Source organism: Octopus sinensis, linkage group LG4 (assembly GCF_006345805.1).
Source record: "Octopus sinensis linkage group LG4, ASM634580v1, whole genome shotgun sequence".
In the NCBI taxonomy this organism is placed as follows: domain Eukaryota; kingdom Metazoa; phylum Mollusca; class Cephalopoda; order Octopoda; family Octopodidae; genus Octopus; species Octopus sinensis.
This window is the reverse complement of record NC_043000.1, coordinates 81,559,260-81,584,964: the sequence shown is the minus strand read 5'-3', so window position 1 is coordinate 81,584,964 and position 25,705 is coordinate 81,559,260. Positions and strand designations below refer to the sequence as shown.

General features: G+C 36.6%; 1 protein-coding gene across 1 annotated transcript in view; it reads right to left on the bottom strand.

The window, feature by feature from the left end:
• Positions 1-25,705, bottom strand: part of LOC115210368 (rap guanine nucleotide exchange factor 4) — an 853,913-nt gene that overhangs the window by 50,087 nt on the left and 778,121 nt on the right. The window contains exons 10-13 of the mRNA XM_036502201.1: positions 25,148-25,293; positions 10,633-10,709; positions 6,661-6,728; positions 2,375-2,453 (exon numbers count right to left, since the gene is read on the bottom strand). Of these exons, the coding sequence (XP_036358094.1) occupies positions 2,375-2,453; positions 6,661-6,728; positions 10,633-10,709; positions 25,148-25,293 (370 nt within the window). The remainder of the gene's footprint in view (positions 1-2,374; positions 2,454-6,660; positions 6,729-10,632; positions 10,710-25,147; positions 25,294-25,705) is intronic.

The following is a 25,705-nucleotide window of genomic DNA, read 5'->3' as shown; positions in this document are numbered from 1 at the left end:
AATACATAAATGACTATATATATATATATATATATATTATATATATATATAATATATATATATATATATATATATATATATATATATATAAATGGAGTTAAACAAAGGTGTTATTCAAATTCTTTTACTTCCGACACATGTTTCGAAGATATCACTAGTATTATTCCAAAGGAATAAAATGGTGTAAAACAATGTAATCTTCTCTTCAGGGAAATGAAGAAATGAAACTCGTCAATAAGACATTTTAACAGAAAATGATGGATATATATATAGTGATTAACTAAATGCTATTAAGTTATGTTTAAAAAAAAACGCTAGAGGATATAACGTCAAAGGTAGCCTATAGAAAGAGGAGGGGTAAAGGAAAGAAAAAACCAAATAAATGAGAAGTATATAATGATATGTATATTAAATAAAACCCAATAGTCTTGGAAAAAGATATATCTAGTGAATGTGAAATGTAAGAATGTGAAATGTAAGAAGAAAATTAATGTTTAGATTATATATAATGATAGATATCACTTATATGAACTGAAGGTGTGTTTCTGCCAATGTTTACATCAGTATGCATACTCTATAACTGTGTTTACAAGGGGATTTTTAGAAAAAAGAATAAAAAATAGTTCAGAATTACAGGGAAGACAGAATTCCTTGCCTTTATCATAAGGTATCGAAATTGAGAGAATCAACCAATCTAAATTAAATTGTTTATTGTGGTCTTTTAGATATAATTTAAGCATTAATTTTCTTCTTACATTTCACATTCACTAGATAAATCTTTTATAACACACAGACACCGCTCTGACCAATGCAACACACGCACATACACATATACGTGTACACACACAGATACATACACATACGTCCTAATAAACATAACACACACTCATACACACACATAGATGAACACACACACACACACACATGCACATCATCCCAACAAACATAGCATACACATACACACACACATGCACACACAGCACCCTGACAAAATATAACACACACATAGACACACATCACCCTGATAAATATAACATACACACACACACATGCATACACACGTACATACACACAACCCTGACAACCACAACACACACTTATACATGCACACACACATACACACACATGCACACACAGGCACACATACATAGAAACACACATTTTATACAGAAGTATTGAAATTCTATTTATAATTGCCAAACTCCAGCCAGATGCAAGACCCTTAGAAGCCAGATCCGAGAACTTTAAATGGTCTGTTACATATTTTATCTACTTGTCAACGACTCTATCACTTGATCAGGATATATTCATGAAAACTAATTTTGATCTTCTTATCATTATAACAAAAAATTATTGCCTGATCTGAATGTTTTTATGTAAACTATTTCTTGACTCATCACAGAGGATACACAAAGCCTCAAAACTTTTCTTATCATTGTCAAAACCCTATCACTTGATTTGAATACATTCTTGTAAACTAATTTTTGACACCACAGAGGATACACAAAGCCTCACATTTTACTTTTGGAAATCTTTTTAAATAAGTGAAACTGGTTAAGTTAATAAATATTTTCATAAGACTCCTGCATTTTCAGATTCTTTTCCTTATATATATATATAAGAGCAAAACGCCCCTGTCCAATGGATGGTGCTGAATCATATCAGTATTTACATTTCATTAAAAAATAATTAAGCATGCCTTTATTTCAATAAAATTTTTGGTTTTGCTAAACGAAGTTAAAGCAAAAAGAAATTTCTTGAGAAACCAAATAGTATTTCCTTCCTTCATGCCAAGTTTGAAGAAAATATTTCTTTTGCATCTTACTTTTCAGGTCTCTTAAATATACTGCATTTTGTGGCATTATTTCAAGCCAGCCAGCTTTTTTTGCACAAAATGCACGTGCATTTTTCTCGTGCATGCGTAGTATTGATCACAACAGCTGATGTACTTGTGCATAAAAATGCACGTTCCCACAGCTTTATCGAGCGCATTCTCACCTGGAATCGATTTTTGTAATTTTTTGAAGACTTATACACACCCTGATACTGTCGGTATCTACATATCAAATTTGAGTGCAATCGGATGGAGGATGCCTGAGATCCTAGAAGACACACAGACAGACAGAACGGATTTTATGTAATAGATATGGCTCTCTCTCTGTATATATATATAGTTTATAGTTCTGTTAAGGTAGGCTCTACAAAAAAGTATGCCAGCTAATGAGAGATAAATATTATTTACTGTACACTGTAAAAGCTACTAATAGTTTCTTGCCTTTGAGACACAGTTGGGCAGATTTTTATAATGTGTGTGTGTGTGTGTGCATGTGTGTAATAAGGAAGCAAGAGTTAGAGATAATCAAGTTATACATACTCGAAGAATTCTGTTAAAGTCATCTTTATCAACCCGTAGAAAATGACAGTTATCTTCACACAGGAATATCGTGGCAGACCTGGAATATCAAAGTATAGGAATTGTTGTTAGTGTTGTGTATTATAGAATATATAGTACAGTGGCAGTGGGTAATTAGTAACGTACATTGCAAAAGCATATAGTATATGAATGTTAGTTAATGACTAGTATTATCAGTTATAAAACTCTATAGTATAGTATTAACAAATATACGAGTGACAGAGGCAGTATTAATACAGAGAGGTAATATGTATCCTCAATTAAATGTGGAAGCAACTATATTAGAACAAACTATACTGTGGCAGTTACCAAGAGAAAAACTTTCACGTTGGCTTTTTGGTGCAAAATGCCCTCTTGTTTACATTGCTAACAGTGAGATAAATCCCTGCCACCTCCAGTGCCAACACCACCAGATCATGTGACTTTAACCTTCTATTCCTATAATATTAACATTATAGGCATATGTGTGGTTGTGTGGTAAGAAGTTTGCTTCCCAACCACATATTTCCAGGTTCAGTTTTACTGCATGACATCTTGGGCAAGTTGTCATGTTTGTTATTATGTTCAGTTATAATGAATATAATTTTACTTTAATCTGAAGGGTTACTCTATCTTTTGTAGAGTATAAATTCAGGATTCTTAAACAAGAATATTATTGACAGTGACTTCGAAGTTTCAGCCAGCTAAGCCATCATCAGACTGCAGCCAGACAATGTCTTAGCTGACCAAAACTTTATTTACATACATACATACAAGGTATTGTCAAAAGGTATTGACGGCGAGCTGGCAGAATCGTTAGCATGCCAGGCGAAATGCACAGCTGTATTTCGTCTGCCATTACGTTCTGAGTTCAAATTCTGCCAAGGTCGACTTTGCCTTTCATCCTTTCGGGGTTGATAAATTAAGTACCAGTTACGCATTGGGGTCGATGTAATCGACTTAATCCCTTTGTCTGTCCTTGTTTGTCCTCTCTGTGTTTAGCCCCTTGTGGGTAGTAAGGAAATAGGTATTGTCAGGGTCAATGAAATACGTACCAGTTAAGCATTGGGGTAGATATGATTAACTATCCCCTTCCCTCAAACCTCAGGCCTAGTGCCTATAGTAGAAAGGGTTATTATTATTATTATTATTATTATTATTATTATTATTATTATTAAGGCAGCAAAATGACAAAATTACCATGTCAGAAAAATAAGGCCTTGTGGCATTTTTTCTGATTTTATGTTCTGAGTTCAAATGCTGCCAGGGGTGAAAGGCGGTGAGCTGGCAGAAACGTTAGCACGCCGGGCTAAATGCTTAGCGGTATTTCGTCTGCCGTTACGTTCTGAGTTCAAATTCCGCCGAGGTCGACTTTACCTTTCATCCTTTCGGGGTCGATAAATTAAGTACCAGTTACGCACTGGGGTCGATGTAATCGACTTAATACCTATGTCTGTCCTTGTTTGTCCCCTCTATGTTTAGCCCCTTGTGGGTAATAAAGAAATAGGTATTGTCAAAAGGTAACCAACCATGATTTTTTGGGCTCAAAATAATAATGCGTGAGCAAAATCTGTATGCGTATTAGGTGGTTGTATCCTTCCTGAGCATGCGTAAACATTTTTGTGTCTGTAGGTTGCACCATTCACCTGCAGTGATGCATTGAGTACAAACGTGAAGAGTGTGCTGTGCAATTTTTCTTTTGGAGTAAAGATGACTAAGTGCATTGGGCAAAAATACTGCATCAAATTCTGCCAAGAACTCAGTGATAGGCAAGCCCCAACTATTGAGAAGATTCAAAAGGTTTTTGGAGATGATGTTATGGGAAAAAACACAAATAAAGAAGTGATGCAACCAGTTCATAGATGGCCGCACTGCAGTGGACAGTAAGCCATGAATATGCACCACAAGGTCAGACAATTAACAAAGAATATTACCTTGGGGTTCTTCATTGCCTTTGTGAAGCTGTGTAGTGAAAACAACCTGACCTGTGGGCAGCTAAGAACTGGCAACTCTACCATGACAACACACCCTTCTCATTCTGCCCATGTCGTCCAAGCATTTCTCATCAAGCAAAAAGACACCTATGGCCTAGACTTGGCTCTGTGTGACTTTTAGCTATTTCCAAAGCTCAAGAAAACACTCAAAGGAAGAAGATTTGAATCAACAGAAGACATGAAGGAAAATTTGACGGCACAGCTCTACAGCATCCCCAAAAGTGGTTTCCAGAAATGTTACCAGCAGTGACAGGAATGCTAGCAGAAGTGTGTAGACTCTCAAGGTGAATACTTTGAAGGAGACTCAATCAAACTGGTAAGTTTGTGAGCTTGCAGAACCTTAGCATGCTGGGTGAAGTGCTTAGCGGTATTTTGTCTGTCTTTATGTTCTGAGTTCAAATTCTGCTGGGGGTTGACTTTGCCTCTCATCCTTTTGGGATCGATAAATTAAGTACTAGTTGTGTACTGGGGTCAATCTAATCAACTGGCTACCTCCCCCCAAAATTTCAGGCCTTGTGCCTAGAGTAGAAAAGAATATTACTTTTTGGGCCAAAGGTTGGATACTTTTTGGCTACACCTTGCCCACACACATACACAGAATTATTGTGTAAGGTTGAGTTTAATGGTTTTTAGTGTAAGCATGTGGAAAGGAGAAACAAAACAGATAATGGAATTAATAGACATATGTTACAGAATGAATGAGTAACTGAATGAATGGATGGCTGTATTGTCATCATCATCATCAGTTAATATCTGTTGTCCATGCTGGCATGGGTTGGACGGTTTGACCAGGGCTGGTTAGCTGAAGGGCTGCACTAGACTCCAGTCTGATTTGGCATGGTTTCTATGGCTGGATGCCCTTCTAAAAGCCAACCACTCTGAGAATGTAATCTGCCACGACTATGATTTCACTTGGCTTGATGGGTCTTCTGCTCAAACACAGCATATTGCCAAAGGTCTCAGTCATTTGTCATTCCTTCCATGAAGCCCAATGCTCAAAAGGTGCTTTTTATGTGCCACTGGCATGGGTGCTAGTTATGTGACACCAGCATTGGCCACATTGTCTCCATGAGGCTCAACGCTCCAAAGGTGATTTTACATGCCACTGACAAGGGTGCCAGTAACACTGGCATTGGTCATGACTACAATTTCACTTGGCTTGATGGGTTTTCTCAAGTATGGCATATCGCCAAAGGTCTCAGTCACTAATCACTGTCTCTGTGAGGTCCAGCATTTGAAGATCATGCTTTGCCACCTCGTCCCATGTCTTCCTCGGTCTACCTCCTCCACAGTTAGAGATCAGCACTTCTTTACACAGCTGTCCTCATCCATATGTTGTATGGATACATACATACATGCATATATATATATAACAAAGCACAAATTAGGGAACACAGCTTCATTTTTACAGCAGAAATAAGAAATGCAAAAAGAAATGAATACAGTGAAAAAAGTTTTAAATATAACCATTAACAGATATGATTTTGTAACAATATGTCTTATACTACTATCATGTAAAAAAACTGAATTTTTATTCAAGTGTGTAAATGACTGAAAGTACAAGACTGCCCTCTAAATGAGATACTAGTTCATCATGGAGTTGACCACCTACATGAAATGGCATCTTGACCAGAAATCCAACCGTGGCCTTTCACTTGTCCGTCTAATACCCAAGCCACTAGGTTACATCACGCAATAAAACAATATAAACAATAATTTTGTGTAAGTTTGTGGTGATGACCTACCATGGTATCAGTGAGAGACAGCATGCATGGGAAAGTAATTATGAGGATGATGATGATTATGTTGACAATGATAGTGATGGCATGCAGGGTACTGATTATGATGATGATGCTGATGACAATGGTGATCTTGATAATGGCGATGATGATGATAGTCTTGATGATGATGGTGATGAAGATGATGACGATGACAAAGGTGTTGATGATGACAATGGTAATGATGATGAAGATGGTGTAGTTGCTGCTGCTGTTGCTGAAGTGGGGAGTTATTGTGGTACTTGATATTAATGATGATGATGGTGGTGGTGGTGATTGTCTGCAATTATAGGAATAATAAGATGATGGTGATGATGATGATGATGCTGTTGGTGAAGGTGATGATAATGAAGTGGGTAGTTGAAGAAGCTGATATTAATTATGGTAGTGGTGGTATCCACAAACATAATGATGACAAAATGATGATGATGATGATGAGAATGGCTGCTGAGGATATGATCATGGTCATATTAATAATTATATACATATATCTTACCTAGGAGCATCATTAACTAAAGCCAGCTTCCCAAAGTCATCACCTTCCTGTAACTGGCACACTGTTCCCTGAAATAAAACAAAGAGGAACACAAAACATTAACAGGATACTTTCATATAACTTTGGAATTTTCATTGAAAATATTTCAACTGATGACAAAAAATGTCCTCTCTCCCCAGCCATATATTATTGTTATTATTTTTACTACTACTACTACTACTACTACTACTACTACTACTACTACTACTACTACTACTACTACTACTACTACTACTATCATTATTGTTATCAAGATGGTGAACTGATACAATCATTAGCATGCAGGGCATTTCATCTGTCTTTACATTCTGGGTTCAAACTCCACCAAGGTTGACTTTGCCTCTCATCCTCTTTGGGTTAATAAAATAAGTACAGTTGAAAACTGAGGTCAATGTAATTGATTTATCCCTTCCCTGAAATTGCTGACCTTGTGCCAAAATTTGAAATCATTATTATCATTATTAAGGCAGTGAGCTGGCAGAATTTTTACCACACAGGACAAAATACCCAGTGGAATTTCGTTCAGCTCTTTATGTTCTAAGTTCAAATTCCACTGAGATTGACTTAGCCTTTCATCCCTTCAGGGTCAATGAAATACGTACCAGTTAAGCATTGGGATAGATATGATTAACTATCCCCTTCCCTCAAACCTCAGGCCTAGTGCCTATAGTAGAAAGGGTTATTATTATTATTATTATTATTATATTATTATTATTATTATTATTATTATTATTATTAAGGCAGCAAAATGACAAAATTACCATGTCAGAAAAATAAGGCCTTGTGGCATTTTTTCTGATTTTATGTTCTGAGTTCAAATGCTGCCAGGGGTGACTTTGCCTTTCATCCTTTCAGGATCAATAAAATAAGTACCAGTTGAGCACTGAGGTGGATGTAATCAACTTACTCCTTTCCCTGAATTTGCTGGCCTCGTGCCAAATTTTGAAACCAAGAATGATCTGGCAGAATTGTTAGCATGTTGGACAAAATGTTCAGCAACATTTCATCCACCTTTATGTTTTGAGTTCAAATTGTGCTGAGGGTCATTTTGCCTTTCATACTCCTGGAGTCAGTAAAATAAATACCAGTTGAGCAGTGAGGATGATGTAATTGATCAGCCCTCTTCTCCAAAATTTCAGGCCTTGTACCTATGGTAGAAAGCATTATTATTATTATTGTCGCTGGTGGTGATGTTGTTCTGAGTTCAGATTTGACCAAGGTCGACTTTACCTTTCATTATTTTGGAGTCATTAAAATAAGTATCAGTTGAGCACTGGTGCTGAAAAGTTCATAAGCTGACCAAGATACTCTTAGCAAATGAGCTTTAATTTTCAACATAATCCCCCTTGTGGTCCACAGACTTCTTCCATCAGTGTTGCAATACCTGGATCCCATTGGTGAAGAAGCTTTCATCCTATTGGTCAAAAAATTCATCAATAGCAGAAAGGATGTCATCATCAAGTGTTTTTGTATGTTGGGGAACAAACGATAGTCAGATGGGGCCAAATCAGGAGAATAGGGAGGGTGATCGACCAGCTCAAAGCCACAGTCATGCACAGCATTGAAAACAAGGATTTGCATACTGGAGCATTGTCCTGATGAAACAAGGTCCCTTTCATCAGTTTTTCGGGGCATTTGGTCTTGATAGCCTTTCATAGCTACCACAGTAAGTTGGCATAATCTCTATTGATGGTGCGGCTCTTATGAAGAGAGTCAATAAAAAAATAACATTTGCATCATCCCTTGAATGTCCTTAGGGGTTAAACCCGTTTTCTGCAGGTACTTGATAACATCACAATACCAAATTTTGTTGATTTTCAAGAGAAGTAGCTGCTAGTTACTTTTGAAGACTTCTTTAAACAGTCAATTTACCTAGATTACCTGGAAATAAACAACACTATTATTAATAAGAAGGTCATCATTTTCCCTGTAGATGAAACAGCCTCTGCTTTGTTTGAAGCAGGTGAGGAGGGGTGTTTCTACTGAAGAAACCTTCATCATGCCAAGTTCATTGTGCAGAATATTCTCAACTCTCTCATCAAATATGCTAGCAACATTGGCTATTTGATTTATAGTCAATCGCCTGCAGTTGAAGGACATCCAGATGTTGGGTCATCTTCAAGACTCTCCCTTCCTCTACTAAATTCAGCTATCCACTTTTGCATTGTTGATAAAGCTGGAGCATCATCCCTTAATGTAGCAACCATGTCAACATGAATGTCCTTGAGGGTTAAACCCTTTTTCTGCAGGTACTTGATAACACCACAATACCAAATTTTGTTGATTTTCAAAATAAGAAGAGTTGAAAAGAATGCCTGAAAGAATTTACAATTCTAACATCAACTCCTTCATAGTCAGCTTATGAACTTTTCAGCTAACCCTCATAATTCTGCTGGCTTAAGTTACTTTATCCAAGGCCATTTTAGCAGCATTATAGGACTCCAGGCAAATCACTGCACCATACTCTATAATATTTATTTATTGATAGCAAGCCAGAGCACAGATAGATCAGAACTGGATCCTGAGGCTCCTGAGCCCAGTGTTGCATGCCTTTAGTGGAATGACCTCTATTGTTATATACTGTGTCAAGTCTAATTCACTCTAGTGGAGTCCATGTATGTTCATATAGTGTGTTGAGGCTTATTTAGTTTGATGAAGTCCACATGTAGTGTGTTGAAAGCTATTTAGCTTGGTGGAGTGGGGCCAAACAATATTCTTGTAATGAATTTAGAGTACTTCAACTAAATTGAGTTCAACCCTCTTTATGTGGTGAGTTTTGTCCAATTGAAATTGGTTGAGACCAGTAAACTAGGTTGAATCAATCCATCTTAATGAAGTGTGTTGAATCCAATTCAGTTAGTTGGAGACCAAACCATCTTTATGGAGTGTATTCAGTCCAATTCTACTAGCATTACTTACTTGTTGCTTTACAGAAACACCACGTATGTTATAAGCCCATAAAGGAGCTTCTATATCATTGCTCAACCCTCCAGAAAAAACAACTAAATCTCTTTCAAATTACACCCTGTCTATTTTAAAAAGAAATGAAAGGGAAGTTTAGACAATATAATCCTAGACATTCCTCAAACTATATAGCAGTTATACTAGAATGCCCTATCTCTTGGGAGAAGTCATTCAGGGCTTAACAACTTATTTCTTCATGTTCTAAAGCAGGCTGTTTGCGTAAATATAGGAAATGTCTGTGACAGTGAATAACATGTGAGTAACCACTCTGTTTTGATGAACAAAATTAAAACAGTCTCCACATTTAATTTCTCAATGAAATTTAATTAAATCAAAGAAGAATTTACATTTTAATAATTCAGTTTACCGAAAATATCTCAAAATGAAATTTATATTTGTATTTTTCTATAATATATTATTTATCACAAAATCTGAAAACAATATTTTCTTGAAAATGAAATTTATCAGAGATTTTTTATAAGCTCTAATACAGAAAAATACGTATACATACACAGAAGCAAAAACACATATACTTACACACACATATATATACACAAATGCATATATTCATACTTGATAATATACTTTGATATACACAAACACACAGATACAATACCAACATACATCTGTACATTTACACATACACATACAACTAGCAGAAACACACATCAAGCACACAAATATATATATATATAAAACATATATCATACATACACACAGATATAAGCACACATACACACATACATATTCACAAACATTCAAATACAAATACTCACACATGCAAATACACAAACATACAAAAATATGGACTCATACTCACTCAAACATATATACATGCACACAAACATACAAATGCATGCAAACACATAAATATATACATAGATATAAATACACAAATGTAAATGCACACATATACACATATCCAGAGATTAACCAACAGAAGTAAGAAGTGAACTTGTACAATCTTACCTTACCATATATGGAAACATTGACAGAACCTTTCAGTATAATGTACCATGATTTACCTTCATCCCCCTGCCGGAATACTGCAAAAGAAGACAAAGATGACACTGGTGATTCTTGTGGTTGTTTAACCCAAGGTCAGCCCTGATCCAGCATTTTAGGAATTACAATGATATATAATGAAAAGTGTTTCAAGATGAGAACATTCTGATTACATTCAGATTTTATACAGTATTTAAGACTTCTTTTTTTAATGAGTCCTTCAATGTTGCTATGTTTAGCCCCAGGTTAGCCCTGATCTAACAGACCTATGTTCAAAGGTGTTCCAATCATGACCAGCCTATTTTTTATCTGGAAGCAGTGTATCTTAAACTACATTAACCTATATGTTATTCCTTTAGTTGTTTGTTTGTAAGCTACAGATCAACTGCAGTCATGTAAACCCATGATTAAGAGTTCTTGAAACAAACAGCAAAACTAATGATAATAATGATGATGATGATGATGATGATAATGATGGAGTCTCCCATTGAATACAACATATGAGTGTACAATGTTTGCTGAACAACCTGCACAGCTGATTTGTTTATAATGATCAAATGTATGTGCTACACATTAGCTCACTGCCTCCATCAAATTGACATTGCCTGTATAGGTGCACAAGTGTGTCAGATATCGAAATGATCGCAGAGGAACATGAAATGGAGTGTTTTGCTCAAGAACACAACATTCTGCTCTTGTTTATCATAGTCCTCCAGGCAATAACAGAGGAATTTAAGTAGGCTGCCCCTGATGACCTTGTTCTTATAGCTGAATCCTTACCAGAACTGGAGAAGAAATTTCAGGTGTGGAAGCAAGTTCTAGAATTGAAGGGCTTTGTAGTTAACCTAGCAAAAACCTTATAGTTAACCTAGCAAAACCCAAAGTCTTAGTAAGTAGGAAGGCAGACAAATCATGAATCCCTTCAGGTTGATGGCCCTGCTCGATCTGTAGATGTACCCAATGCATGCTATGGACACATAAGAAGTGCAGTAATATCAGAGGAAGATTAACTGAGAAAATAGTTTTTGTGTGTGGAAGGTACACAGGTACAATAAACACTATAAATTATTTACATCATTTACATTTGACAGATACTTGTCCTCATCTTGTCTGATATACCCTCCAGCCTTCATCAGGCATCTTGGGGAAATTTCGAACTTGGGTTCTCATTCCTAAGGTATTTTTCGATGAAATTTTCCCAAGACACATGATGAAGGCTGGAGGGTATATCAGCTGAAACGTGTTAACAACAAACAAGATGAGAACAAATATCCATCAAATGTAAATAATGTAAATAATGTATATAATTCCTCATCTCTTAAATATAGAACTGAAACACTAGAAATTTACAGAAAATAGACTCTATCGACTGCCAATGGAGTAAGCTAGAGGTAGTTGATAGCTTCCGTTATTTAGGTGACCAAGTCAGTAGCAGAGGTTGATGCTCTGAGAGCATAGCTGTGAGAATAAGAATAGGCAGGGCAAAGTTCACAGAGCTCCTACCTCTGTTGGCAACAAAGGGCCTCTCTCTCAGAGTCAAAGGCAGAGTGTAAGATGCCTGTACATGAACAGCTATGCTACACAGCAGTGAAACATGGGCTGTGACCACTGAAGACATGCGTAGGCTTCACTGGATATGTAATGTCAGTGTTCATGTATGGCAAAGTGTAAACATCTTGAAAGAAAAGTTGGATATAAGGGGCATCAGGTGTGGTGTGCAAGAGAGACAACTGCACTGGTATGGTCATGTGATATATATGGATGAAGACAGCCGTGTAAAGAAGTGCCGATCCCTAACTGTGGAAGGAACCTGTGGTAAAGGTAGACCCAGGAAGACATGAGATGAGTTCATGAAGCATAATCTTCAAATGTTGGGCCTCACAGAGGCAATAACTATTGAACGAGACCTTTGGCGGAATGCCATGCTTGAGAAGACCCATCATACTGAATGAAATTATAGTTGTGGCTGATGCTGGTGTCATGTAACAAGCACTTGTTCTGGTGGCACATAAAAAGCACCATTTGAGCGTTGGGTCTCATGGAAGTGATGAGAAATGGCTGAGACCCTTGGTGATATGCTGTGCTTGAGAAGACCTGTCAAGCCAAGATAAATTGTAGTTGTGGCCGATACCAATGTCATGCAGCTGGCACCCATGCTAGTGGCATGGAAAAGCATCCATTACACTTTCGAAGTGGTTGGTGTTAAGAAGGGCATCCAGCCATAGAAACCATACCAAATCATACTGGAGTTTGGTGAAACCGTCCAACCCATGCCAGCATGAATAATGGACGTTAAATGATGAAGATGATGATGATGACAGCAACAGGAATAATAGCTATTCTTTTTCTAAGTACTAAAGTTTCACAAAAACATTAAGGATAATCCATAACGTTACAAGGTGGGATTATAGAAGGAGCCTGTTAAAAGAGAAGTGACAGTAACAATATGCTTTAACAATGAATTATTCCTCAAAAGATGGAGACTTTTGAAGGTTACATGTAAAAATCCCCACAAAACCACAATCACTTTGATCACCAAGGCTAGTTCCTTCTCCCTGTTTTCTCCTTTCAGCCTATGAGTGCATTCTCAGAGGAGGCCTGCTCCCTTGGATCATGCTTGCCACTCTCATGCCCCTCAATATAATAAGAATGATTTCTTTTAATTTACCATTAAGACAATGGATGAAGAGGACAATACAAAGACACATAAAGTGTGGGGATTTACATAGAATGATGAAAAAACAAACACGAAGAGTAAGTATACATGGTACATAATATAAACAAAAAAAATTGAAATGATATATATATACAGTGTATAGCAATAGAAGAAAATAAAAAAATGGATGATAAAAATGTGATCCTCCAGATACAGTAAGTCCTCTAGGGCCAATCAAGGAACCCCAACATCCAACATCCCCCTGAATACCAAGAGCAAATTCCCTTTCTAATTTTTGCTCTCTGACTTACAGGTCTAAACATAGAGAGTGCCATCCACTCTTGTCATTTTCACCATTTCCCCACTCCTTTCATTACATTCAATTGAGGACAGCACCGCCTCCAACACACTCACCCCGCCATTCCAAGTGTAACTTGAAAAAGCTAATGAGGGCTCTATCAAAGAGGAAAGTCTCATCCACTGCAAATCTGCTTTTGCTATAGCTACCAGACAATGGAAAACTGCCTTTCCTGTCTGGTTAAAGGAGAGCAATGGATTAACCATCACTAGCAAGAGCTCTATTCATTTCACATGTGACATCAGCTGTTCAACATAATTCCACAAGTCAGCACTACCCAGACACTGAACAAGTGGTGCATCTCAGACAAGCCAGTGTGACAGCATTTCTATGTCTGTAGGGTTTATTTCAAACTGGTAGCACCCATCACCAGAACTGTCAGGCCAAGGACTTCTGGAAATTATTCATTGTAAAAAATCCTTCTGAACAGACAATCCAATTAAATGTCTCTCTGAGAATGTTGTCATTCTTGCTTAGGACTAATCCTCTATAGATTACTCGAGTTGAACAACCACTGATTCCATTGCCCAATTAGTGAGCAGTTAACCAGTCTCTCAGTCCAATATCTTACAATGCCACCCAACTATATAGAGTTGCCTCTCCATGTGCCCAGCTACAAGCCCACTGACTTGTCCATGCTGATCTTGGCTGCTGCCACTGCCTTGTATTCCTTTAGAATACTTCCAATTGTCTCCATATTGGTGGCATCTAACGCTGTGATGGTGACATCATCCATGTTTGCTGACATAGTACTCTTGGGTCCTAATTCAAAAGGGATGCTTCTCAACTGCAGTTTCTGTAGTGGTGCCTCAAGAGCCAGTATGTAACAGAAATGAAAGCAGGTAAACATTTGATGGAGAGGATTAGTAAATTGATTTGACCTGACTTCTGGAATGGTACTATATTTTATCAACCCAGAGAGGATGAAAGCAAAGTTAACCTTGGTGCAATTTGAACTCAAGGGTACTGAGAGCCAGAATGAATACTGCAAAGCATTATTTTTTATACTCTATTGGCTCTCAACTAACTACTTTTAACAACAACAGCAGCAACAGTAATGCCAATGCTGTCACCACCAACGCTGCCACTGCCAACGCTGCCACCGCCGACAATATGAAGAAGAAGAAAAGAATGAGGTGGAAGAATGAGAAGCAAAAATAAAGAATTATGAAAATTTATTTCCTGGCTTTCTTCAAGACTCTTGGCTCTCTTCCTCATATTCACTGAATTGTTTCACAATCAGACAATGACATTTTACTATGTAACTACCCATGCATGCATGTATGTGCATGTGTGTGTGTGTGTGTGTGTGTGTGTGTTCACACACTCAAGCGCACATACATACACTCACACATGCACATCTCTCTCTCTCTCTCTCTCTCTCTCTCTTTCTCTCTCTCTCTCTCTCTCTCTCTATATATATATATATATATATATGAACTTTTTAATGCCCATAACATCAAGGCTAGCAGCTCATGCTTAGATAATATCTCTTCCATCATTTCAAGCTACAACAGAAATAGACATGTACATGCAGTCACCATCTTACATCTGAACTTAAAAGTGCTGACATCCCACCTACTGCCTTTCAAATGCTGTTGTTTATAGAGCCACTATCACACCATTCAGAGGCATAACATCCATTGAGTTGAAGGAAAATTTATGCAACATAAGCATTTTTTCAGTTATAGGAAAAGGGAAACCTCCATATTTCACCTGGAGATTCTAGGTAATTACTCCCCCATCATCATATGGAACATCACTCACAGATCCCCTTTTATTCACCTGGAGTCTATAAATGCTAACACTACTTCTCTGAGAAACTGAATATACTGCAACAGGGAGCAGTTTCTGTCAACAGAAAACTGATGTAGGCTGTTGCCAAAGACACTCCTAATTGAACTTCAAACTGCTGGCTGCTTATAACTTGGAAAGATCACTCTAGACCTAGTTGGGCCATGCTCAGTTGCAGAATATACAATCTGTTTCGCACTTAGTGGAATTATTTCCCTTCTACATATAGGCACAGGCATGGCAGTGTGGTAAGAAGTTTGCTTCCCAACAATATGGTTTTGGGTTCAGTTTTGCTGTGTGACACCTTCAGCTTGTGTCTTCTACTGAAGCCTCAAACTGACCAAAAACCTTGTGAGTGAATTTTGTATCAATATGTCTGGCCATGAGGAAATATTACCTTGCTTGGAAACAGCTGAAGGTCTGTGAGAGTTGAAGGTTTGCTTGGAAATAGCTGAAAGGCATCTGGCTGTAGAAAATAAACTCCATCTGAACCATGCAAGCATGGAAATGTGGATGTTAAAATGGTGAAGATGATGATACTATTAACAAAACCTGCCATCACCTATAATTAGACTGCACAACTGTGCTTGGCATACAAATTTATATTTCACCTGATATCTTCAAACTAGTTACTTGGCAAATGTGGCATGGAAGTAATTGATGTCACAGAACATAAGATCACCAGCTATCTGACACCAATAGACTGTCTTCTCTATCACATGGAGTATATGCAGAGTTAGCTGGCATTGCTGCTTTACCAAGGTGGTCACATGACTTGAACCAACCAGTGGAGGCCCAAATATTATCACCTAGAAGCTACATAAAATTCACCTTACTCACCACATACTTAGAGATGTAAACGCACAACTGTGTCTACAAACCTAAGTTATGTGGAGCTGAATCAACTTTTTGTTAAATTATTTACAACTACAATTAAATGCCTTGAGTGCTACTTCTTTTTGTTTATTCACCTACACACATATGCATATGACTGATAGCGAATTTAGTGTATTGTACTGCATCAATATACAGATAATGAAGACGGTGAAGATGTTGCTGATCATCATGATAGCATTGATGATGATGATGATGATGATGATGATGATGATGATGGTGATGTTGATGGTGGTGGGGATGATGATGATGTGGTGGTGGTAGTGGTGATGATGATAATAGTGAAATCTTTGGAAGTAGAAAAAGATAAAATAGTTTTTATATTTCATTTCTTATCTATTTGTTTTGTTATTGCTGCATTTAGTTTACTAAATATTTGAGGATATTAGATGTAAGCCAGATTAGTTGGAGAATTGAAAGATGAGTCTAGGAAACCATCTCTCTCTCTCTCACACACAGGAAACAATTCACACACACACACACACACACACACACACACACACGGAAGAAAGATAAAACTGAATAATGTTGAGTAACAAAAGAAACTATTTAAATAAGAATGCATATTATTATTGCTGCTGTCGTTATTGTTATTATTACTAGCAGAATCAGTAGTGTATCAAAATACCTTGTGATATTTAGTTACAACTTTTCATATCCTGAGTTCAAATCCAGCTGAGGTCAGACTCCCTTTCATCCTTACAAGATTGATAAAATGAACTTAGTCTAGTACTTGGGTTGATTTCATTGAATAACTCTTGCCCCAAATTTTAGCTCCTATCCTCCTCTTTTTCCTCCTCCTCCTTTTCCTCCTCCTTTTCCTCCTCCTCCTCTCCTTTTCCTCCTCCTCCTCCTCCTCCTCATGATGATGATGATGATGATGATGACGACGACGATGACGATGAACAGCAATAGAAACAGCAGACATTGTCCTTTAGATAACTGATAAGGAACTGCCAGAAGATTTAGGAAAAGATGAAATGCAGATTTTCAAAAATATTAGCTTTAATTGTGTGGACCACACAAAAAATAGACAACTTATGGAAAGTAGTTTACAGACATATGTTCTGTTATAGTTAATTACCAAAAGGTCATCACATACTGGAGGTGAGTGTGTTAAGGTGGGGGGAGGGGGAGTGTTGAGGTAAGGAACAAGTGCTTCCTTATCAACCCCAACATGTGATTTACTTGTAATTTCAGAAGCGAGTTTAGGGAAATGAAAAGTGGTCTAGGTTATTGGGTATCTTGATCAAATCCAGGTGGCAACTCTTTAGCTGTGTGTGGGTAGGTTATCCTTAGTTGTTTTGTGTTTGTTTTTTTTTTTTTTTTTCATTTAACAGACCCACATGCAATGAAAGTGGCAAGTTTGCAGAATTGTTACTGTGCTGGACAAAATGCTTAGTGGCATTTCTTCTGTCTTAATGTTCTGAGTTCAAATTCTGCTTAAGTCAATTTTGCCTTTTCTCCTCTTGGGGCCAATAAAGTAAGTACCAGTTGAACACTAGAGTCAATATAATTGACTATCCCAGCTCTTACAAAATTTCAGGCCTTCTGCCAATAGTAGAAAGGATTATTAAGGCAGTGAACTGATGGAATTGTTAACATGCCAGACAAAATGTCTAGAGGTATTTCATCCATCTTTATACTTTTAGTTCAAATTCTGCTGTGGCTGATTTTGCCATATATTTATTCATTCAGGGTTACTGAAATAAGTACCAGCTGTGCATTTGGGTTGATGTAATCAACTAGCCCCATCCTACAAAATTTCAGATCATCTGCCTATAGCAGAATCATTATTATTATCATTTGGACTGACAGAACACTTGTTGATTTTGCATTTGTTCTTAAGATGTACCTGCCTAGCAAGTAAATCTCCAAAAATCAGAATTTAATTGGGACTGAACTACTACCACTACCACTACCACTACTACTACTACTACTACTACTACTAGAAAGAACACATTAAATAATATAATCCTGTCTACTATAAGCACAAGGCCTGAAATTTTCAGGGAGGGGACTAGTTGGTTACATCGATCCCAGTGTTTCACTGGTACTTAATTTATCAACCCCAAAAGGATGAAAGGCAGAGTCAATCTTGGTAGGATTTGAACTAAGGATGTAGTGATGGGTGAAATACCGCTAAGCATTTTGTCTGGGGACTAATAATTCTGCCAGGTTGCTGCCTTATGTCAAATAATATAATCTGAAATAAATATGAAATGGGATGGCCACAACTGGAACACCTTTGACCACATGTCTACTTGATCTCAGAATTGACCTGGGTTTAAACAACAACAGCAACAACAATGAATGCCAAAATATACTGAACCAATCGATAAATGTGGTCGTTGCAGTTACTGTTGTATCTATAGAATACATCAAGGAATTATTACCCAGACATTTTGAAGTTTCCAAAGTTGCTAAGGAATTTCAATTAACCAAGCCATTTATCAGAGAAAGAAGAAGAAAAAATAAGAAAAGAAAAGAATATGATATATATATAAAAAATCACATTTTAGGCAGACAAAAAAAAGATGGATATGAAAGATATTAATGTTCCAATTCTTGTGGTTTCTAATTGGAGAAGTTCTCTATTTATTATTTTTATTTTTTTTTATTTTAGTCCGTCAAAAAAAAAAAAAGAAAGAAAAAAGAAAAGAAAATAAAGTACACCAGAATTCATTTTATTTTCTCTTCTGCTTATTTTATTCTCTATCTTACCATTTCTCTAATGATGTTTGCTGCTAAAATAAAACATGCCAAACTTTGATATAAATAAATAATACATATGCATGAGTGGGTATGTAAGCATGTAGGCATGTATTTATGTAAGCCATACATGTGCACGTATATGCATGTATGTATGTATGTATGTATATATATATATGTATGTATGTATGTATGTATGTATGTATGTATGTATGTATGTATGTATGCATGTATGTATGTATGTATGTTTGATGTATGTATATATGTATGTGTGTGTGTGATGTATGTACATATCTATGTGTGTGTGTGCATGCATAAATGCATATACAGGCATTCTGTGCTTTATGGAAGTAATGCATTTCTGAAAAGCTGGTCGTAGTGCAAAATTCTGTAATGTGAAATTAATTTTCCTATTGATTTATATTTTTTGGCAACTGAGATTGCATTCCTACGGACATTTTCAGGAAAAAAAGGATAAGAAAACAACAGAGAACAAGCAACACATTCCCCTTTATGCTTGAAAATAATTATTTCTAACCATACATAATACAATATAAATACAGGAAAACAAAAACATTCCAAAAGGAATAAGTTAGGGAATTGATAAGAATCCTAATATCATAAGAGTACTTTCTTAACACAAAAGAAGTTGACTATTGCTTGAGAAGTGGTGGTGGAATGAGCATGGTGGATGAGAGACAATATTTTACTATCTTATAGTTCATTATCCTGAACATCAGCTTAAATGGTGAAGAACTTATCCAAAGTCATTTGTTGTTTCTGATGTATCATCTCTTAGTTCAGTTCAGTATAGGAACTGAGCTTGTTGTAAAAGCCTCTTGTAATTTTTGCTACATTTACGATTAGGATCATTGTCAGTAAAACCTTGCAGACCTTTCTCTATAAGTGCTAATTCTTTGGCAATAATTTTTGTAATCAGTTTAAGTGGCTTGGGTGGAACTTCCATTGTCTTAACTGTATTCTCAGCTTTCTCTTTTTCTAACAGCATCAGCTTATCATTTGATAAACTTTCTCTCAGGGACACTAGCAAGTCACTCACACCATTCTCTATGATTCTTCAAGTCCTACATACTTTGTAAGTGTCACAATATCTTTCTGAAATCAATGTGTACTTTTTGCACGAAGAAAACTTGTAATATATGGATACAGTCTGGCCATATACTCTTCTGAGCAATATTCAATATTGAAGGTCTCACCTCATCCCATGACTCAGCTATATAATTCACTACATTCATTATCTTGAATTTCTTCTAGAAATCTCTAACTGTAGGTTTATCCTCCCTATCAATTGCTTTCATAAGTTGTTTGAAAGTTCTTCTCATATGATATGTCTTAAAGTTAGCTATCACACCTTGATCTATTGACTGGAGCAAAGTTGTATTCTAGGGGATATAATCTATTCTCACTATATCAGAATGGTCATCTAAGTTCACTAAGTGGCTTGGTGCATTGTCTAAAGAAATCAATGCTTCGTTAGAAATTTTATGTCTGGCACTGTACCTTTCTAACCATAGGACAAAAAACGTTTGTAAACCACTCTATGAAAAGGCTGTGCCTTCTTATCTGAATGCCAAACCAGAGTTAGATTAAACTTTGTGTAAGCCTTGAAAGCCCTTAGATTTTTCAGTGTGATACATGTGTAGGGGCTTTAATTTTATATTACCAACAGCACTTCCGACCAAAAGAAGTGTCAGTCAATTTTTGGAAGATTTAAATCCTGGTATTGGTTTTTGTTCTTGAGATATAAAAATTCTTACAGGCAAGTGCTTCCAGAAAAGTGCAGTTTCATTAATATTGTATACTTGCTCTAGTGTGTAGCCCCCTTCAGCAATCATTTCCTTCAACTGCTCAGGATAATTGGTTGCAGCCTTTGTATCAGTGCTCGCAGTTTCACCAGTCATTTTTTTATGTTGTGCAAATTCATGTGTTCCTTAAACCTTTCAAACTAGCCTTTGCTAGCAAAAAAGGGATTTTCATTTCAAGTTTTACCTTCCTTTATTGGCAAATCATCATATAAAACTTGTGGCTCTTTTTTGAATTATCATCGTATTTATGAGCACACATGCCAATTCTGGTCTTTGGTCGATATTCTCAAGAGTTGTTTCATTTTAAGCATTACATAAGATCTATGGAAAAATAAGGTCTGGACAGTTAATGGATTAGCTTCTTGAGCACTTGACATAATTTTTTTTCTGTTTTCATGTAGTGAGTATTCCTTCTGTAGATGTTTCAAGGTTTAATGTTTTGACAAACTTAGTTTTATGTCCACATCAAGCCATTTTTAAACATCAAATTTTAATATCCAGTGTATTCCTTTAATGGTTCCTTTTTAGCACTACTGCCTTCAGATCTACTTGGTAGCTCTTTCCCAGGCATCTTAAATTAAAGGTAAATCCAACAGTAGTGGTGATTAATTCATCATCATCGTCATCATCATTTAACGTCCGCTTTCCATGCTAGCATGGGTTGCGGACATTAAACGATGATGACGATGATGATGAATTAATCACCACTACTGTTGGATTTACCTTTAATTTAAGATGCCTGGGAAAGAGCTACCAAGTAGATCTGAAGGCAGTAGTGCTAAAAAGGAACCATTAAAGGAATACACTGGATATTTCACAAAAAATATGAAGTAAAAAAAGAAATTAATCCAGAGAAGGTTTGCTTTGCGAGAGCATAAAATTGTCTTTTTCCTATGGATGCAAAATGAAAATGAGGTAAAAATATGAAGGACTGAGGAAGAGAAAGTACTATATGATCACTGTTAGCTGAAGGGTCACTAAATTTTATAGGCAATTTGCTTCTTGCACTTCTGACTTAAGACATAAACACACACACACACACACACACACACACACACACACACACACACACACACACACACACACACACACACACACACACACACACACACACTCATACACACAAACTCACTCATGCAATCATGCACACACTGTCACACACACGTGTTGGTATACATGCTGATATCTGTTGTAGTCAGTTGGATTCAAAAGTTGGTGGGTTGATAGTGGTTGATGTAGGTTGCATTAGTTTAAATGTTTGTGGTGGTGGACAGGTATTGTTGGTGGTGTAGTGGTTGTATTGTTTTTGCTAACTGTATTTTTGTGGCTGTTTAGTCTGAAGTCAATCTTCATAGACTTAAGATCAAAAGACATTTCCTTGACTTTAAATATAGACCAGGATACCACATCATATGTTTTTATTTGAAATGGATTTGCTTATTTTGCTTATCTACTTCATGCCATATATTACTGTTGCTACAAGTGGTCACATTCCGGTTGATGATAGATAGATGGATACATAGATAGATACACACATATACTCACATTATGTACATTATATATACATGTGTTTATGTGTGTGCATGTATGTGAGTAACGTGATGATAGGTTTTCAAATTGTTAATTATACACTTTGATCTTAACTAAAACACAAGTCACCAATGAGCTAAGAAGTTTAGTTAACAATTTCAAGCTGCACAATACGTGTTTCTGTAAGAGTGAAATTATAGACTTTATCCCAAAATGAATGGTCATACAATACAATTTCAGTAAGCAAGAAATACCATAATCTGAGATAGCTACTTTGTGAGTGCAAAGCCAGATTTCACAGGAGGGCTGCAATCAATAAACCACTACTTTCAAAAATAAACGTTGCAAAGCATTTAGAGTGGAGTAAAAACCTACAGAGTTGGTCCCTAGAGCAGTGGAAGAATGTTATTTTCCCAGGTGAGTCATCCTTTACCTTATTTCCAACCACCGGCTGAGTATACGTGTGGATATAGCCAAAAGAAGCATTTGACCCTGACTGCCTTCTTCCAACTGTTAAACTTGGAGGAGTATCTGTAATGATCTAGGGGCTATATGTTGGAAATTTGCTGGCCCAATGATTTCCCTTCAGAGCAGAATTGATAGTCAAGACTATTTAAGCATTTTATCTGATCAAATTCATCCTATGGTTGTGGAACTGTTTCCAGAGGGATAAGCAATCTTTCAGGATGATAATGCACAATTTACACAGCTAAAGTTGTTACTGAATGGCATGAGGAATATTCTAGTATAATTGAACATATTATCTGGCCACCACAGTCCCTAGATCTCAATATTACTGAACATTTATGGGGCATTTTAGAAAAACAAATAAAGAGTCGATATCCTCCACCATCATCACTACAAGAACTAGAGACTGTTTTAGATGAAGAACGGACAAAAATTCCTTTGGAAACAATTCAAACTTTGTGCAAGTCCATACCTCATAGAATTCAATCTGTAATTACTGCTAAAGGTGGTACTACCCTTTATTAAAATAAATTTGTTTGAAATTTTAAGGTATTTCCATTGTTTGGTCCAACCCCTGTATATATATGATAGCCTTCCACAGTTTCCATCAACTAAATTTACTCTCAAGGCATCGGTTGATATAGTAGTAGACACTTGCCCAAGGCATCAAGCAGTGGAACTGAACCCAAAACCATGTGGTTGCAAAGCAAGCTTCTTAACAATACAGCCTTGCATGTACCTAAAAATATAAGTGAACTAGGTCTTACCCATATATATATATATATATATATATATATTTGGCATCCTTTTTTTGTCTCGGGAGACAATGGAGTTGTGCATAAAATAATCTAGTCCAGCTTTTACATTTCATGTCCTAATACATCTCCTGCTGTGGCTGTGTGGTCCTATCCTGGACAAACTCTCCCTCTGGCAGGTGCCGCAAATGTAGCGAAGACCTTGTCTGGCTGGTTTTAATGTCATAGTTTCTTGTTGACGTCTTTTCTTGTCTTTCCATTTCTCCTCTCTCCCTCCGTCACTCCTTTGTGTTCCGTCTTTTACGGTACGTTGCCAATCTCCACGGTTGCTGGCAACTGCTTTCCAGTTGCTAATATTGATGTTGCAGGCCTTCATGTCCCTTTTGCAAACATTCTTGTATCGTAAGAACTGTCTTCCCACAGACCTAGTGCCCCTAGCAAGCTCTCCGTAGAATATGTCCTTGGGGATTCTGCTATCTTCCATATGGCCAACATGTCCAAGCCATCTCATACGTCTTTGTGTGAAGAGTGCAAACATGCTTATTATTCCAGCTTGCTTGAAGACATCTTTGTTGGGGACATGATTCTGCCATTTGATGCCAAGGATTTTCCGGAGGCAGCGCAGGTGAATGATGTTTAGGCGACGCTCTTGGCATGTGTATGACATCCAAGTCTCACTTCCATACAGCAGAGTGCTATATATATATATACACATACACTGATGTTTTTTTTTTTGCATATGCACACATCTAATATTCAGAAAACATTTTATTATAACTAATCTTTTTAAGAAGCATTCAATACTGAAACATTTCTTTTAGAATTATATGGAGGACAGACAGGATAAAAATTACCATGCTTTTATATAACAAATCTGATTGCTTTTATAAAATAGAGCAATGCCTTGAGAATCATGTCTGCCATATTTGTAAAAAAACTTGAGATTACTCTTTGAAATCAATAAGTTGAATGTTCTAAGTATCATGTTTCTATCTATCTGTAACATGCTACTAACTTCTCAATGATTCCAGACCAAAATGAGGTACACTGTGATTCTATGCTGGATGGGTTCCAGGAAGTGGTCCCACTATCAAACTACTGGTCCTTTCAATGCCTGACCTGTTTGTCTTCTCCCACCTTTATTGTCAAACATAAACCAATCCTCCATAGGGAGGTTTCAGAGAGTCTGTAATTGATCTCTGATTTGAGTATAGAAGTTACAGATATTAAAGTGTAGCAGATAAGTTGCCAGACAAATAGAACAAGCAAGATGTAATGCAGGCATAGCCTACACCTGCCTGGAAAGGGAAAGAATGATGATGATGACGATGATGACTGTGATGACAATGATGATAAAGATGTTGATCAGGAGAAATAATAACTAATTGAAGAGTTGTGAGAATGTTCATATCTGTGCAAAGGAACAATTGATATAGTACAAAGAAGTAATAAGCAATATAAAAAATATTTAACTAAAAGTACTTACAAACAGTCCCCTTCTTGCTGTGAGATTCAAACACTAAAACACTAGCCAGTTCACGTTTGACCATTGTGGAGAGGTGAGACAGTGCTTTTATATGAAGTAATTCCTCGTAGATAATTTCCAAGTCCTCAGCTGTTCGTTCCCGGGACCTACAAGCAAACAGATACTTATTATTTAGTATGTTCTTTAAAAAGTAGTTAATATAATATTTTAAAATAATTTGTTACATTATAGAGAAAACAGTGGGGATGGTTGTTAACTATAGAGTCAGAATACTGGTTTTGGGTATGGCTGTGTGGTAATGAAGTTTGATTTATGACCACATGATTCCAGGCTCAATTCTACTGCATTGGACCTTACACTAAGTATCTTCTACCATATCCTCAAGTTAACCAATACTTAATGTGTGCAATTTGGTAGATGAAAACTGTGTGGAAGCCCACTGTATATATCATATATATCATCATCATCATCAAATTATCATTATGTTAACGTTCACTTTTCTATGCTTGCATAGGTGAGATGAAATTTGTTGGAGCAGGTTTTATACAGCCATAAACC